Consider the following 16,878-nt stretch of genomic DNA (forward strand, 5'->3'; position numbering starts at 1 on the left):
CTTCGCTTCTTCTCCTCACAGTATCGCTCCGTCCTAATCTAATCTCCTCCTCCTCCTCCTGCTTCTTCATCTCCTGCTCCTCCTCCTGCTCCTCCTCCATTTCCTGCTCCTGCTCCCCCTCCCTTCCTCTTGCTGCTTCTGGTGTGTAGGGAGATTCAAAATTCTGGTTCTTGCTCCTCTGGTGGCCTCAATCCTTCTCATCTGATGCTGTCATGTCTTTGATATTGCCTCTCCATCTTCTTCTGGCTCTCCCTCGGGTCCTTTGGCCTTCTCTCTTTGTCTAGGCTTTGTATGGTATGGAATGCCAAGACCTTCCCTCCAGGTGGAGAAACCACTTTACTTGCTGTTTCTGTGTGTGGCCTAAGTTTCTTTGGACCACTTGCAATAAAAATAAAAGTGAAAGTTACTCACCACAGAAATGAGATGTTTGAGGAAGGCTGCTGGAGTGACCAGAAGGGATAAAAAAAACCCCGAAATTGTAAGAAAAAGAATTGAAATAGAAACACCCGTCAACCATAACAATTCCAGTTTTTTCCGCAGTATAAGACTCACCTTTTCCCCCTCCTAAAAGAGCGTGGAAATGTTGGAGTATCCTATACACCAAATGCAGTCATTTTTTGACCTCCTAAAGCTCTGCCCCCACACCACACTTTTGCAAAAATGGGCAAAAAACGGGCTGTTTTCTGCAAAATCGAAGGTGTTTGTCTCTTTCCTTCAGCCCCCAGAAGCACTTGGCAGGCTTTAGCAGGGCTGGGGGAAGGAGAAAAATGGGGGCTTTTTTGCCTTACCCCAGTCCTGCTGAAGCCTGCAGAGTGCTCCTGGGGACTGGGGAGAAGATAAACTTTTTTTTCTTACTTACCCCTTCGAAATCTTGGTGTGTCTTATACACCAGTGCGTCTTATAGTCCAAAAATACGGCATTTATCATGTTTCGTCTTATTCGTGAGAATCCTCATCAAAGTCACTTATGATTTTAGGAGGTGTGTGTTTGCAAATTTAGAGAACTACTGCGCTGGCCAAGTCACACCAGGTTTCGAAGAGGAATCCAAGCTGTTCCTGTAACGGGGGCGGGGCAGGGGGGTTGGAGCGGGGGATGGGACACCAGAGCAATTACAGGCCCATTTAACTGGATGCATTTTCTGGATAAATTAATAGTGGCTTTATTGTAGATATTGTCATCAATCACACGGAAGAATGAGTGTTGTGGACAGATAAATCAACATTACAGCTTCTGCAAACGTAACATATTAGCCTATTAAAATTCTCGGGGAATTCGGGAAGCAGGTGGATGGACCTAGTAGCTGTCGTTTATTTAAATGTTCAAAGCCATCTGACAGTTTCCCGCTAAGTCTCCAGAGTAAATTTGCTCACCTTTATGACTCTAGGAAGAGGAGAGTAAATAGAGAGCGGGAAAGAGTCAACTTTTCTTGTAATTGAAGGAAGTAAATAGCTATCTTGCTGAACAGTCGGTTCTGGGCCCAGCATTTGTTGAATTGGGTTATAAATGATCTAGAGCGCAAAGTAGCCCATAAGGAGCCCAGGATCTCCTACTCAGAATAAAGGGTAGCCCACCCAGAGAAAGGGACAGCCTATTTAGAGCAATGGCCCCCTAACCTTTTGGGCAACAGGAACTGGTTCTGAGGAGAAAGGTTTTTCCATGGACTGGAGGGAGCATGGATTTGTGCGCTGCCTGCATCCTGCGGATGAGGCCACTGCTGGTCCACGGGATTGATGATGATGATAATTTAGATTGAAGGGTAGTCCATTCAGAGTAAGGTAAAGGTAAAGATTCTCCCCTCACATGCATGCTAGTCATTTCTGGCTCTAGGGGGCGGTGCTCATCTCTGTTTCAAAGCCGAAGAGCCAGCGCTGTCCAAAGAGTCTCCATGGTCATGTGGCCAGCATGACTCAACACCGAAGGCTCACAGAATGCTGTTTCTTTCCCACCAAAGGTGGTCCCTATTTTTCTACTTGCATTTTTTATCTGCCTTTCAACTGCTAGGTTGACAGAAACTGGGACAAGTAACGGGAGCTCACTCTGTTATGCGGCGCTAGGGATTCAAAATGCTGAACTGCCGATTTTCTAATCAAGAAGCTCAGCATCTTAGCCACTGAGCCACTGTGCCCCTATCCCATTGACAGTGATGGGATTCAACATTTTTTGCTACCGGTTCTGTGGGTTTGGCGTGGTGGGCGTGGCAGAGGAAGGATACTGCAAAATCCCCATTTCCTCCTGATCACCTGGGACTCGGGAGGCAGAGAATAGATGGGGGTGGGGCCAGCCAGAGGTGGTATTTACCAGTTCTCTGAACTACTCAAAATTTCTGCTACCGGTTCTCCAGAAGTGGTCAGAACCTGCTGAAGACCACCTCTGCATCCAGAGTAAGAGATAGCTTATTTGGAGCAAAGAGTAGTCAATCTAGAACAGAGTTCCCCAACATTTTCAGCTTTGCAGACTGGCCGGGGGGGGGGGGGGCAGGGAGGGGATGGTTCTGTCCAAGTGGCTGGCAAGCTTGCACACAGTTCCATTTGCGCAAGTGGCATGCATGCACGCCTGCCACACACTTAGATGGAGCATGCAAATATGTGCTCGCTGCTGCTTGTGCAAATGAGGATGTGTGCGCCCACCCTCTCGCTGTCCGTTACCGCAGCCCGGTTGCAAACCTCTCATGGCCTACTAGTGGGCTATAGCTCACAGATTGGGGGACCCCTGAACTAGAACATGGAGTAGCTTATCTAGAACAAAGGGGGCGCATTGATATCACCATGACGTAAGCATCTGGCTTGGTGCTCATTAATCTTCTTGCTCTGCAAGCTCTTTTACAAATCTTGTTTGTCATAGTAGCATTAACAGTAATTATACAAGTGGTGCGATGGCTCAGTGGTTAAAGACTCTGAGCTTGTTAGCTGGAAAGCTGACAGCCCAGGTTCGAGACCCGAGTTCTGCATAATGGGTGAACTCCCGCTCCTGCCTCAGCTCCTGCACACCTAGCAGTCCGAAAGCATGTGAATGTGAGTAGATAAATATGTACCACTCTGATGTGAAGGGAACAGCATTCCACGCACCTCTGGAGTGTAGCTATGCTGGTAATATGAACATGGAAATTGTCTTCAAACAGTGCTGGCTACCTTGGCCAAGAAATTGAGATGATCATCGTTCCCCAAAATTGGACATGACTGGACAGGAAAACTTTTATCTTAACAATAATAATCTTAACATTAAGTGAACAATATACTTATTTATAGCAAGATTCTCAGCCATCCCAGTCGTGGTTGTCGCAAAGGTGCTTTTTCACAAAGGCCTTGTTTTTCCTTGAAGATGTTTCGCTTCTCATCCAAGAAACTTTTTCAGTATTTGCAGCAACATTGTCTTCACCAACTTTCAAGGCAAAAATGGTGGTTGTTATTGTTTCCTTCCAGCGAATTGAGTCGGTCTTTTTATTCTGTAATAAGAAGAAACCTGAGAATGAAAGGAAACCAGGCTGGTGTTTTTTAACCAATGAAGTTGAAAGGCTGAGATGAGTTGCGATTGGACAACCATTTATTAGGAATGGTCTCCTGCCTTAAGCAGGGGGTTGGACTAGAAGACCTCCAAGGTCTCCTCCAATTCTCTGTTCTATGAGCACAAAAAGAACTCCGCAGCTTCCACCACGGCTTGGGAAGGCACAAAGATGGTCTTGACATAGTTAGGCGATCTGCCATCTACTGCTTCCTCCGTGGGCTTCTTCTCTTCTTCTATCTTCGTTGAGTCTTTATGCTGCCCAGGTTCAGGTCGGGGCTGGGGCTCAGGACCCCGGACAGCACCCTGAAGTTCGGGGTAATTGGTGAAGTCTTTTAAGGGAGATTCGGGTTAATGTCAGGGTTCCAAACAGCATCCAAAAGTAAATCAGAGTCCAAGGCAAAGTATTGCTCAAAGTTCCAATTTATTAAGAGAGCCATGTTGGCACATCTGGGAAAACCCGAATCTGAAAGCTTCCAGGTTTTCCCCATCCAGTTGGAAGTTCAAGATCTTGCCTCCACCCCCACAAGCCCATCACATGGTCCAGTCTTCCACTACCATGCTGGCAGTTCCACCCATCCAGTTCCTGTTCAGGTGCAGAGGCAAAGGATGTCCTTGGCTTTCTAGAAAGGAATTTTGTTATGGCTACATAGCATCTAAACTCCGTACAATCCCCCCTCCCATTTCCCCACCATAGAAAATTCATAGTAGGATAATAGAAATTGTGGCAGGCCAAAGATCCAAAAGAAAAGATGGTTGCACCAAATTTCATTTCCTCTTGTCTTGTTTCTTTAAAGTTATTTACTTGGGAGAATAGCAAATTGTTTTAGCCACTCTTTTGAATGGGCGTGGCTTATTTTCACCAAATAAGCATCCCTTCTATGGATGGAATAAAGCAGATAATTGTTCTGGCCTCAACCTTACTCCCAATGTCCCAAATTACAAAAAGAAACGAGAATACCATGGTCCACATAAAAATTATTTGCATTTTTTATATTGCACTAAACCAGGGATCCTCAAAGTACAGCCCCTGGGCCGGATATGTGCAATGAACTCTTGTGTTGCTGCAGAGAGTTTCTCCCTTCAATGTCTTTTTGTGTGAATCGGAGGGGGACAGAAATTCCGACTTGAGGTCTGCTTCAGCCTCCTGGTGTGGGGCTTTGGGTGAAGGATGAAGTGCCACTGGTGGCCAAGAGCCAATAGGGTCTCGTTCCAGTGGGATTGCATCATGGCCTGGAATTGACTGACCATCTCATCCTGCTGAGCCTCTAGGCACAGGTACCTGGCCTTGCACTCCCGCAGGTCTTTCCTTTGCTTGGAAAGCCTATGCTCGTAGTCCTCAGTGAGGTGCTTCTGCTGAGCCTCCTTCTCGGTCAGATCCAATTTGAACCGAGCTGTTTTGCCAACTCTTTCTCATGGTGGCTGCTCAGTTCCAACAACTGCTTCCTGTTGGGGCCCTAAGGAGCCCGGGCAAGCAGGTGAGGAGTGGCTCAGAGGGGAGGGGCAAGTGGAGGCTGGCGAAGCGCCCCATGACATAAGGGGCATCGAGTTGGCCGCGCCCACCCAATCACATGACCACTTTGCCACACCCACCCAGACGGTCATTAGGAAGTTCAAAGCTCATATTAGTGGTCTGTGGGATTAAAATTATGAATTCAGGGGTCCCTGAGGTCCGAAAGGTTGGGGACCCCTGGTTTAGGAAGCATAATCGAAAGGTAGAGTTCTTTTAAAGTTTTTAGTTCATCCCCTTCTGACTCCCTGCAAGGAAAACAATGGCTTACATTTGCCAGCAGGATGTTTTTTTTTAATTGATTTTTTTTTAAAAAAAAGGCTTTTACAAATATTTATCTCCCCTCCCCCACCCTCCCCACCCGAACCCAACCCCCCCCAACCTTCCCCCCGCCTGACTTCACAGAACAAATACAGGGTATAAATCTTTAACAAAGATGTTCTAAAATAAACTTTAAAAAAGTTAATATCATCTTTCATTTGAGCTTTAACTCCTCTGTTGTTAGGCTAACTCTAAACAGATTATATCATTCCTCGCTTTTTCAGTCATAAACTATCTGGGATTTCTTAGTCCCGTATTTATTTTGGATATAGCCAATCCATCTTCTCCAGTCCAGTTTATATTTCTCATTTGAGTGGTCCTTGAGATATGCTGATATTTTAGCCATCTCTGCTAAGTTTGTGACTTTTAATGTCCATTCTTGAATAGTAGGCAAATCTTCCTTCTTCCAGTATTGCGCCACCAAGAGTCTTGCTGCCGTTATTAAGTGCAAAATCAAATTAGTCTCTATAACAGTTCAATCAGTAGTTATGCCTAACAGGATGCTGGCAGGATGTTGTTCAGAGAAAATATTTACTTAATTTGGGGGGAAAAAAGGAGAAAAACTAAAACAGATCCTTAAAACAACAGTGCCAGACTTAAGGGACAGCTTCTTGTCAGCCTGGGCTGCTTAAGTCAATGCCCACGACTGCTGTTTGTAAAGCTGCTGAGATGGAGGTTTCACCCCATCTGTTAGTTGACACTGACGGAGACCCCTCCTGGGATTTCCCCCTCCCTCTCTTGCATTCTTAAGACACCCTCCTCCTCCTCCTCCTGTCTCCATTTGTTGCTCTCCCCCACCCTGTCATTCGCCTGGTTGAGATGTTACTTTCTTGACAAGCTTCCCTGGCTTGTTTGTTGGTTTTGCTGAGGGTGGGTGTGGAAAATGCACCCATCCAACCCTCCCCTCCCTCCTCACTGCGCCTCTCTTCTCCCACAACCTCTCAATTATTTCTCTGCCCCCCTCCCCACAATTAACATTCTCCTAACTTGACATGTCTTCCCCTCATTTTGGCTCCGGCTATCCTATCCCCCCCCCCCCGTCCCCGTCCCACCCCTTCCATCTCCCTATTAATTCCAGGCATTAATATTTTCTTTCACGCAAGGGCCGCCATTCACCCGTGAAACAGTTTGAACATTAGGTAGCTGTCAAGATGCCCAGGGATTACCCAGCATGCTTCTCCCCCACCCCCTCGTAAGTGACACCACTGAGGGCCGCTTCGGAGATGTTTATTTGGAGAGGGAGCTGAAAGGCGTGAAGGCTTGATCCCAGGGAACCCATCTCATTTAATTAAAATACTCTTTCATTATATTTCGCCTTTCCTCCCTCCCTCCCTCCCTCCCTCCCTCCCTCCTCCTCGCCCAAAAAAGAAAAGGGAAAGAAAAACTCCTTTGGGTTGGGAGAGAGTATTGTTTTGAAGGGAGCAGACAGGGGTAAGGTTATCCCACCCAGTTGAAGCTATTGTGTGGTCGATGCTGTTGCATGTGTGTGTGGGGTTCCCACCCCCCGGCCTATTTAGGAGGAGAAATATTGTGGGGATTACTTTGGCCCCTTATTTTGCATGTTGAAGTTGAGATTTGTGGCATGGATACCTCTCATTTCACTTAAGCAAGCAAGCAAACACATGCATACACAAAAAACAACACAGAGGAGAATAGAATAGAATACAATAGAATAGAACAGCAGAGTTGGAAGGGACCTTGGAGGCCTTCTAGTCCAACCCCCTGCTCAGGCAGGAAATCTTATAGCATTTCAGATAAATGGTTTTCCCAATCTCTTCTTAAAAACTTCCAGTGTTGGGGCATTCACAACTTATGGAAGCAATTTGTTCCACTGATTAATTGTTCCGTCAGGAAATTTCTCCTTAGTTCTAAGTTTCTTCTCTCCTTGCCTTTTGATGCTTTGGAGAATAGCTTGACTCCCTCTTCTTTGTGGCAGCCCCTGAGATATGGGAACACTGCTATTGTCCCATTCCTAGTCCTTTTCATTAAACTAGACATGCTCAATTCCAGCAACCATTCTTCATATGTTTTAGCCTCCAGTCCCCTAATCATCTTTCTTGCTCTTCCCTGCACTCTTTCCAACATCATCTTAAAAACTTCCAGTGTTGGAGCATTCACAACCTCTGGAGGCAACTTGTTGCACTGATTAATTGTTCTAACTGTCAGGAAATTTCTCAGTTCTAAGTTGCTTTCTCTCCTTGATTAGTTTCCATCCATTGCTTCTTGTCCTGTCTTTTGATGCTTTGGAGAATAGCTTAACTCCCTCTTCTTTGTGGCAACCCCTGAGGTATGGGAACACTGCCATCATCTCTCCCCTAGTCCTTCTTTTCATCAAACTGGCCGTGCCCAGTTCCTGCAACTGTTCTTCATATGTTTTAGCCTCCAGTCCCCTGATCATCTTTCTTGCTCTTCTCTGCACTCTTTCCAGCATCTTCTTAAAAACTTCCAGTGTTGGAACATTCACAACTCCCGGAGGCAACTTGTTGCACTGATTAATTGTTCTGACTTGGGCATTAATACATTGTGCATTGAGGCCACTTCATTTTGCATGGACTATTCCTGCTGTGGCCTCTTTCAGGTAAAGCAACAGTTGTGGGATTTTTAGTATGTTTGGTTTCTTTTAAAATGGCCGCTGTCTCTTCTTTATCAGTGTAATTCCTTTGTCAGGGGAAACAATGGATGAGAACTAGTGAAGGCGAGAAGCAAGCTAGAACTATTTCCTAACCATGAGAACAATTAGTCAGTGGAAAGACTGAAGCTCCATCACTGGAGGCTTTTAGGAATAGACTGGAGGACAGCCACTTGTCTGGAATGATATAGGGTCCACTGCTTGAACAGGGGGTTGGACTAGAAGACCTCCAAGGTCCTTTCCAACTCTATTATTCTGTTAAGCAGAGGATCTGGGTATCCCCTCTCTGTTCTCCCTTTTTTCATACAATTTCCGTCTTCCATCATTTTTGCTTAAGAAAGGGAAGAAGTGTTCAGAATATTGAACAGCAATTAAGGAAAGGATGCCAGTCAGCTGTGTTCCTGTTTGAAACGTTTGCTGCTTGGTATTTATCCAGTGGTTTTGCTTCTTCTGGACTGTCCACAAAATCAGGTTGTATTTGTTGATTTATTGCCTAACGTTGAATACAGCGGGTATCACATTTCGAAAAGGACTAACTAACTAACAAAAGTCATTTTCTTAGTTGATGGGGGGAGAGAGAGGGGGAGGGGGAAGGAGGGAGGGAGAGAAGGAGGGAGAGAGAGAGGGAAAGGGAGAGAGAGGGAGGGAGAGAGAGGGAGAGAGAGAGAGAGAGAGGAAGGGAGGGAGAGGGAGAGAGAGGGGGCAGAGAGAGGGAGAGAGGGAAGGAGAGAGAGGGGGAGAGAGGGGGAGGGAGAGAGAGAAGGAAGGAGGGCGAGGAAGGGAGAGAGAGAGGGAAAGAGAGAGGGAAAGAGAGAGGGAGGGAGGGAGAGGGAGAGAGAGATGATCAACAGTCTCCAAAGGACCTGAGGGCAAGACAAGAAGCAATGGATGGAAACTAATTAAGGAGAGAAGCAACCTAGTAATAAGGAGAAATTTCCTAACTGTGTGTTTGTGTGTGTGTGTGTGAGTGAGTGAGAGAGAGAGAGAGAGAGAGAGAGAGAGGAAGAGAAGAGAAGAGAAATGTCAGCCAAAGATCAAGATAAAGGAGAATTTTTCCCATTTCTGGAAAGTGCCATATTGCTGTTTATTGCTTCACATATTTATTTTAAGTCAGTGGGTTATCTTAGTTTGTGTGGCCTTGATAGAGTTTGGGCCAGGACTTAATGTATTAGATGAGGTTCTATGAGGAAATCTCACAGCCAAAGCAAATGTGGACCCAAATAAGCATCAGCAATCTACAATTCGTTTATTTTTACACTCCACCGTTTTTATTTTGATAAACAAAAGGTGAAAAACGCATCTGATATTCCTGCCCCCTCATCTTTTCTCCACAACCCCAACCCTGTGAGGTGAGTTGGGCTGGGAGGAAGGGCGTGGCCCAATGTCAACCAACCTTCTTCCATGGCGAGGGCAGGATTAGAACTCATGTTCTCTCAAGTTCTAGCCTGAGGCCCTAACCACTAGGCCAAACTGTATGAACTGTAGGAAAACTCGTATGAAAAGCTCATGGCTGTGTCATCAGAATTTGAGCTCCACTTGGAGACTTTATTTGTTGGCTAGGAAATATAGTCTGTAAAGATAATTTTAATTGGCACTTACAAGCTTGAATTGATAGGCTATCTAGTGTAGGAGGTCTTTTACTATTGAAAGCTTTTTCCATTTTTCAGGCAGAAACTCTGCAAAATACCTCCCCAGTGTGATTCCAGGGAGAACTACTGCTACTATTACTGCTATTGCTATCACTGTTATGTTGTTGTTGTTGTTATGATGTTTCATCCCATAGTCAGCCAGATGATCAGACTGGATTTGGCATTTTTATCTACTTGCTAGGTGATAACCCGGCGTTGCCTGGGTATTTATTTATAGGGGGGAAAAAATCCGTACCAAATGTAGTTTCTAATGTTGGATTTTCCCCCTTACCAGAGGGAGCCCCCTTGTGGAGTACTGCGCTAAGCAATTTTACTACAGTACAGTAGAAGCCATTTAAAGGCACAACAGGCTGTATCGTAATAGAACTCCAAGGGGTGTTAGGGGTGTCTTACCTCCACAGTATTTGTTCCCAGAGAGTAAGTCATCTGTGTACCAAGTTTGATTGAAATTGCTCAAGGCATTCCAGAGTTGAACACATACACAGAGAGAGAGAGAGAGAGAGAGGAGAGAGAGAGAGAGAGAGAGAGGAGAGGGAGGGAGGAGGAGAGAGAGAGAGAGAGAGAGAGAGAGAGAGAGAGAGAGAGAGAGAGAGAGAGTGTTTTCCAGGGAGCCGGGATGATGATGATAATGTTGATGATATTCATGATTTAAATTTGTACACTGCCCAATTCTCCACAACTCCACAACTATGTTAACACAATCTTTATTATGCTTTGCTACTAAGGTACAAGCGATCCATATGTGAAGTTTAAGCTGAATGGGAAAACCCTGTATAAAAGCAAAGTGGTGTATAAAAACCTGAATCCAGTTTGGGATGAAACCGTTGTGCTTCCAATACAATCTTTGGACCAGAGACTCTGGGTGAAGGTAAGCCGTCCATCCGACTGCATCAAATGTCGCCGTATGTGATATTGTCCCCTGCAAGCCGACTCGGTTGTGTTAACAAGGGGAGGGAGAGTTCCATGAGAATTCATCCGTGCATTTTTAATTTTTGTTTGAGGAAAGGCTGCTACCTAAAGGAATCTTTCAGATGTAGGTAATTCCCTTTGGGGATGTTTACAACCAGATGGCCTGCTTGAAGTGCAAACTGTACAACTCCCTTCACTTCCTTTAAGGATGTCATCACAACTTTGCAACCTCCCTCTTTCTGGCTCCCAAAGCAAAAGCCATTTCGTGCAATTTCTCTCCATGCATAAAACCATGTTGAATTCCTTACCTATATTTTCCACCATTTCCTTACCTATATTTTCCACCATTTCCTTACCTATGTTTCCCATCATTTCCTTACTTATGTTTCCCATCATTTCCTTACTTATGTTTTCCATGTGCTGAACCCCATATTGTCAGGTACAAAAAGCCGGGAACCAGAAGAGAGTTCAAAAGTATTACAAGCTTATTTCATGTTACCTTTACACAAGAATCTGAGCTACTAATGGTCAAGGCCAGGGGTCATCCACCTGCGGCTCTGGAGCTGCATGTGGCTCTTTCATCCATCTGCGGTGGCTCCCCTTTGCCGGGCGGCTCCACAATTGATAGGGTTTTCGATTAGGATAGGTAGAGGAAAAAGGCCGCCATGCTAGGAGAAGACTCTATGGTGGGCGAACCAAATTTCTGGTCAGCAGAGGAAAAAGGACGCCATGCTAGGAGAAGACTCTATGGTGGGCGAACCAGATTTCTGGTCAGCAGAGGAAAAAGGACGCCGTGCTCGGAGAAGACTCTATGGTGGGTGAACCAGATTTCTGGTCAGCAGAGGAAAAAGGATGCCATGCTAGGAGAAGACTCTATGGTGGGCGAACCAAATTTCTGGTCAGCAGAGGAAAAAGGACGCCATGCTCGGAGAAGACTCTATGGTGGGCGAACCAGATTTCTGGTCAGCAGAGGAAAAAGGACGCCATGCTAGGAGAAGACTCTATGATAGGCAAACCAGATTTCTGGTCAGCAGAGGAAAAAGGATGCCATGCTAGGAGAAGACTCTATGGTGGGGGAACCAGACTTCTGATCGGCTCCAGAATTGAATGGGGCGTTTCCGGTTAGGACCTTTGTGGCTCTTTGGGTGTTTAAGATTGCTGGCCCCTGGTCAAGGCAACTAGTGCCAGATCAGAATCGACAGATTTCAAGGGAGGTTGGACTTAGGTCTCTTATGGCGGCATAGTGATTCCAAACTGATGATGCATTTGACTCCCCCTTCAGGCTCGGCCTGCTCATCTCCTCCCCACAAACATGTATCATGGCTTCTCAAAAGGCCTCCTAAGGACAAAATAAAGAAAAGGGCAGAGCAGCCACTCATTCAGGGATGCAACGGTGTCCTATGAACCAACCAGCAGCTCCAGGAATTGATCAGCGATGAAATAAAAGCTGCAGGGCTGACAAACGAAATCCTTTGTTTTGCTAATGCACTGTAGTCTTTCAGGAATACAGAACATACTACAGGTAGTCCTCGACTTACGACCATAACGGAGCCCCAAATTTATGTTGCTAAGTTAGACACTTGTTAAGTGAATTTTGCTCCATTTTGCGACCTTTTTTTGACACGTTCATTAAGTGAATCACTGAAGTTGTTAATTTGGTAACACAGTTGTTAAGTAAACCTGGCTTCCCCCTTGACTGTCAGAAGGTCGCAAAAGGAGATCATGTGACCCTGGGACACAGCAACGATCATAAGTATGAGTCAGCGGTCAAACACTTTCAATTTTGATCATGTCACCAGGGGATACTGCAATGGTCGTAAGTTTGAAAAATGGCCATAAATCACTTTTTTCAGTGCTGTTGTAACTATCAGGGTTCCAAGTAACACCCCCAACGAAAGAAGACTCCAAGGCTAGCAATTCCTCATTACATTTTATTGTTGTTGTTGGTGTTAGTTGCGAAGTCGTGTCCAACCCATCGCGACTCCACGGACAAGGTTCCTCCAGGCCTTCCTGTCCTCCACCATCCTCTGGAGTCCATTTAAGCTCAGGCCTACTGCTTCTGTGACTCCATCCAGCCACCTCCTTCTCTGCCGTCCCCTTCTTCTTTTGCCCTCCATCCTTCCCAGCATTAGGCTCTTCTCTGGGGAGTCCTTCCTTCTCATTAGGTGGGCAAAGTATTTGAGTTTCCTCTTCAGGATCTGGCCTTCTAAAGGGCAGTCAGGGTTGATCTTCTCTAGGACTGACCAGTTGGATTGCAGTCCAAGAGACTCGCAGGAGTCTTCTCCAGCACCAGAGTTCAAAGGCCTCCATTCTTTGGCGCTCAGCCTTCCTTCTGGTCCAACCTTCACAGCCATACATAGCAACTGGGAAAACCATAGCCTTGACTATATGCACTTTTATTGGCAGGGTGATGTCTCTGCTTTTTAGGATACAGTCTAGATTTGCCTCATATTGGCACATCTGGGAAAACCCGAAACTGAAAGCCTAACCCACCCAAAAGAAAGATCCATCCCCTGCACCTACCAGTCCATCACTTGGTTCAATCAATTCATCCTCCCAACTGGAGACAATCACCATTCCAGGCGCAGGCTGAATGTCCTTGACTCCCAGAGAAATGAATGTTGTTATTGTTGTTATGGTCTCCACCAACTCCTTGCAATCCCCCCTCCCATTTTCCCAGGGTAGTGAATGTGGCAGCTCTGAAGCTCCAAGGAAAATATGGCTTCCAGGGCTGACAGTAACTTTGAACGGTCACTAAATGAACTGATGTAAGTCGAGGATTACCTGTACTTGCCTGGCGAAAAGAAAAAAAAGTCCGGGATTGATTGACACCCACTGGGAAAAACACTTTCTTAAACTCCATCGATGCTTTGCTCTGCCCTGTCCTTGGTGGGACATCTCTGTAGAGTAGGGTGATCTTGTCATCTTAAAACTCCAAACCTTGGGAAACAGATGTTCCATAACCTTGAGACTGTCTCATCAACATCTGGTATAAACAAATCCTCCTTATCCTTGGTGGTTTTTGGCAAAACCAGATGACACATTCCAAACATAAGATAAGATAGACTTGTCCTTGGTAAATTCCAGTAGGATGAAAAATGGGAAACAGCTGTCCGTAAAGATGGTTCAAAGGCTATATCATATCTTCAGTGAAGACCTAACCGAGTGGGTGGTGGCTTTGAAGAGGACCATCTACCATGATCTCTTTGGGGTCCCCTGACTGACTGAATGGGCTCACAACCTTTCTTTCCTTGCCATGTAGTATTCTTGTATTCTTGAGTATTCATGTTATGTTCTTTTCTTATGGGGTCTTGGATTAATTCACGGATTTAGACTGTCTTCAATAGCACCAGCAATAGCACTTAGACTTATATACTGCTTCACAGCGCTTTACAGCCCTCTCTAAGTGGTTTATAGAGTCAGCCTCTTGCCCCCCAACAATTTGGGTCTTCATTTTACCCACCTCGGAAGGATGGAAGGTTGAGTCAACCTTGAGCTGGTCAGGACCGAACGTCTGGCAGTTGGCAGAGTTAGCTTTCAATACTGCCTTCTAACCACTGGGAAGGAGGGATGTATGGAAGGAAGGAAGGGAGGAAGGAAGGAAAGAAGGAGAAGAGAGGGAAGGAAAGAAGGAAGGAAGGAGGGACGGAGGCAGATAGCAATAGCACTTAGACTTATATACCGCTTTACAGTACTTTCCAGCCCTCTCTAAGCGGTTTACAGAGCCAGCCTCTTGCCCCCCAACAATTTGGGTCTTCATTTTACCCACCTCGGAAGGATGGAAGGCTGAGTCAACCTTGAGCCTGGTAAGATTTGAACTGCCAAACTGCTGGCAGTCGGTGATCAGCAGAAGTAGCCTTCCAAGTCTAACCACTGTGCCACCGTGGCTGTACTCAGTACAATACTCCTACTGACGTGATCCTTGCTTCTGAAACCAAGAGAATCCTGCCGAATTGGAGATAAATCACTGCTCCTGAGACCAAGAACTTACTCCTTTTTGTGTTGCATTAACAGTTGGTTCAGGTTTTTTTTAAGATATATTTTTATTGTTTACATATAAATATATTGAATAGTGTAATTGTCCTGGCATTCCACTTACCATAAACCAAAAGTAAAAACAAAATAACATAATTACTATTTTAAACAATGCTAGTGTTGTGCAATAGTTTCTGACCATCATATTCTAGTATGTCAACTTATCTATCATTCCAATACCTACATACACAGGACACGGTGGCTCAGTGGCTAAGATGCTGAGCTTGTCAATCAGAAAGGTTGGCAGTTTGGCGGTTCGAATCCCTAGCAATGTGTAAGAACGTGAGCTCCCGTGACTTGTCCCAGCTTCTGCCAACCTAGCAGTTCAAAAGCACATAACAAAATGCAAGTAGAAAAATATGAGCCACCTTTGGTGGGAAGGTAACAACGTTCTGTGCACTTTTGACATTTAATCATGCCGGCCACATGACCACGGAGGCGTCTTTGGACAGCGCTGGCTCTTCGGCTTTGAAACGGAGATGAGTACCACCTCCTAGAGTCAGGAATGATTAACACATATGTGTAAGAGGAACTTTAACCTTAATACATACATAATATCTCTTTCCATGTCCATCTAACCTGATTCTTTCACATTCCAACTTCTACCTTATGTTTCTAACCATTGATAGAATCTATTCCATCTTAAATAGTATTCTGTATCTCCTTTATCATTTATTTTTTGCGTTAGTCTGGCCATTTCCGCACAGGCTACTATCTTCCTTATCGTCTCCTCTGAAGGGGTGTTTTCATTCTTCCATTGCTGTGCATATACAATTCTTGCTGCGGTCAAGATGTGTAATATTAGATATATTGTCTCTTTATCATAATCATCTGATATAATGCCCAATAAAAAATTCTGGCTTAAATTCTATATGTTGTCTGGTCATTTCTTTCTAAGCACATATGGATTTGCGTCCAAAATTTCCTTGCCTTTATGCAGGTCCACCACATGTGGCAATATGTACCAGATATTTGTTTGCATTTCCAACCATTTGGGGACCTGGTTCAGTTTCATTGGCAAACATGGAACTAGAATGGAATAGAATAGAATTTTATTATTTGTATGCCGCCCTTCTCCGGGAGGACTCAGGGGGGCGAACAATTCAAGGGGAAAAAGGGGAACATAAAAACAAAATACAAATAATAAAAGTAAACAACAGTCGCACAACCATACATGTCGAGAGGGGAGGGAACTCATCACCCCCAGGCCTGCCGGCAAAGCCAGGTTTTGACGGCTTTTCGGAAGGCCTGGAGAGAGGTGAGGGTCCAACCTGAAATTATTTTACGACAACCAGATCTCTATTTTTGCTTCCACTCCAGAGGTGGGTTGCTGCCGGATTACTGCTGGTTCGGCGGGCAAACAATTTTTTGAGCACACATGTGTGTGAAACAAGTGTGTATGTCAAAAGCGTGTTCTGCGCACGTGTGCATTTGCACCTAAAAAGGTCTGCGCATGTGCACAACGTTATAAAACGGAAAAAAATTACATTTTTTGCAATGAAGATTGTTCTGCGTATGCGCAGAACCAAAAATGAAGATGGTGCCGCCGCTGTTAGAACCAATTTTGGGGCGTGGCAGGCTGAGTTACTACCTACTCGGCTGAACCAGTCCGAACCCATAGGATCCCACCTCTGTTCCACTCCCTCTTCTCCCATTCCAGATGCATCAGCTGTATGATCAGACTTGACTTCTTCTGATTTGGTGGGTTCAGCAATTCTAATGCTTCCCAAACTGGGGAATTGGCCGCCTCTTGGCTTCCCACACCTCCGTTGAGTGTCAGGGAAGGATCGCAGGTGGAACCAGCTTGCAAAGATCATTTCCATACGAGTATATTCCCTACTAGAAAACTCTACTCTCTCTTTCCAAGAAAATGTGTCCTAACTCTTTCCAACTCCAAATTAGGTGGAGACATTCAGAAAACATTCTGGTGAGTGGTGCGGTGGCCTAGAGGTGGCGCTCTCGCCTCAAAATCAGGAGGTGGCGAGTTCCATCCTAGGTAGAGGCAGAGATTTCTCTCTCTGGGCACACCGAGAAAATTTCTGCTGAACAAAACTCCGCACTGGTGACAGGAAGGGCATCTGGCCATTAAAATACTCTGCTAGCCTCCATTCAGTTGCCCAGACTCCACCCCACAAGGGATTATGGGGTCGTCATTAAATGGAAATGATGATAATGATAATAATTCAGAAGACTTTATGGGCCTAACTCTGTTTTAGTTGGTTTGGGCCTACCTGTCTGAAGGAGGCAAAAATGGCATTTTTAGGGGAACCATAAATACTTGAAGTATCTCTCGTTCTAAAACATGGGCCTATTTAGTTTCCAGAACT

General features: G+C 45.3%; 1 protein-coding gene across 1 annotated transcript in view; it reads left to right on the forward strand.

Annotated features, from left to right (window-relative positions):
• MCTP2 (multiple C2 and transmembrane domain containing 2) overlaps positions 1 to 16,878 on the forward strand; it is a 158,202-nt gene that overhangs the window by 49,500 nt on the left and 91,824 nt on the right. Inside the window, exon 5 of the mRNA XM_032233653.1 lies at positions 10,333 to 10,475. Within this exon, the coding sequence (XP_032089544.1) occupies positions 10,333 to 10,475 (143 nt within the window). The remainder of the gene's footprint in view (positions 1 to 10,332; positions 10,476 to 16,878) is intronic.

The sequence above is a fragment of the Thamnophis elegans genome, chromosome 16 (assembly GCF_009769535.1).
Source record: "Thamnophis elegans isolate rThaEle1 chromosome 16, rThaEle1.pri, whole genome shotgun sequence".
Taxonomy (NCBI): Eukaryota; Metazoa; Chordata; class Lepidosauria; order Squamata; family Colubridae; genus Thamnophis; species Thamnophis elegans.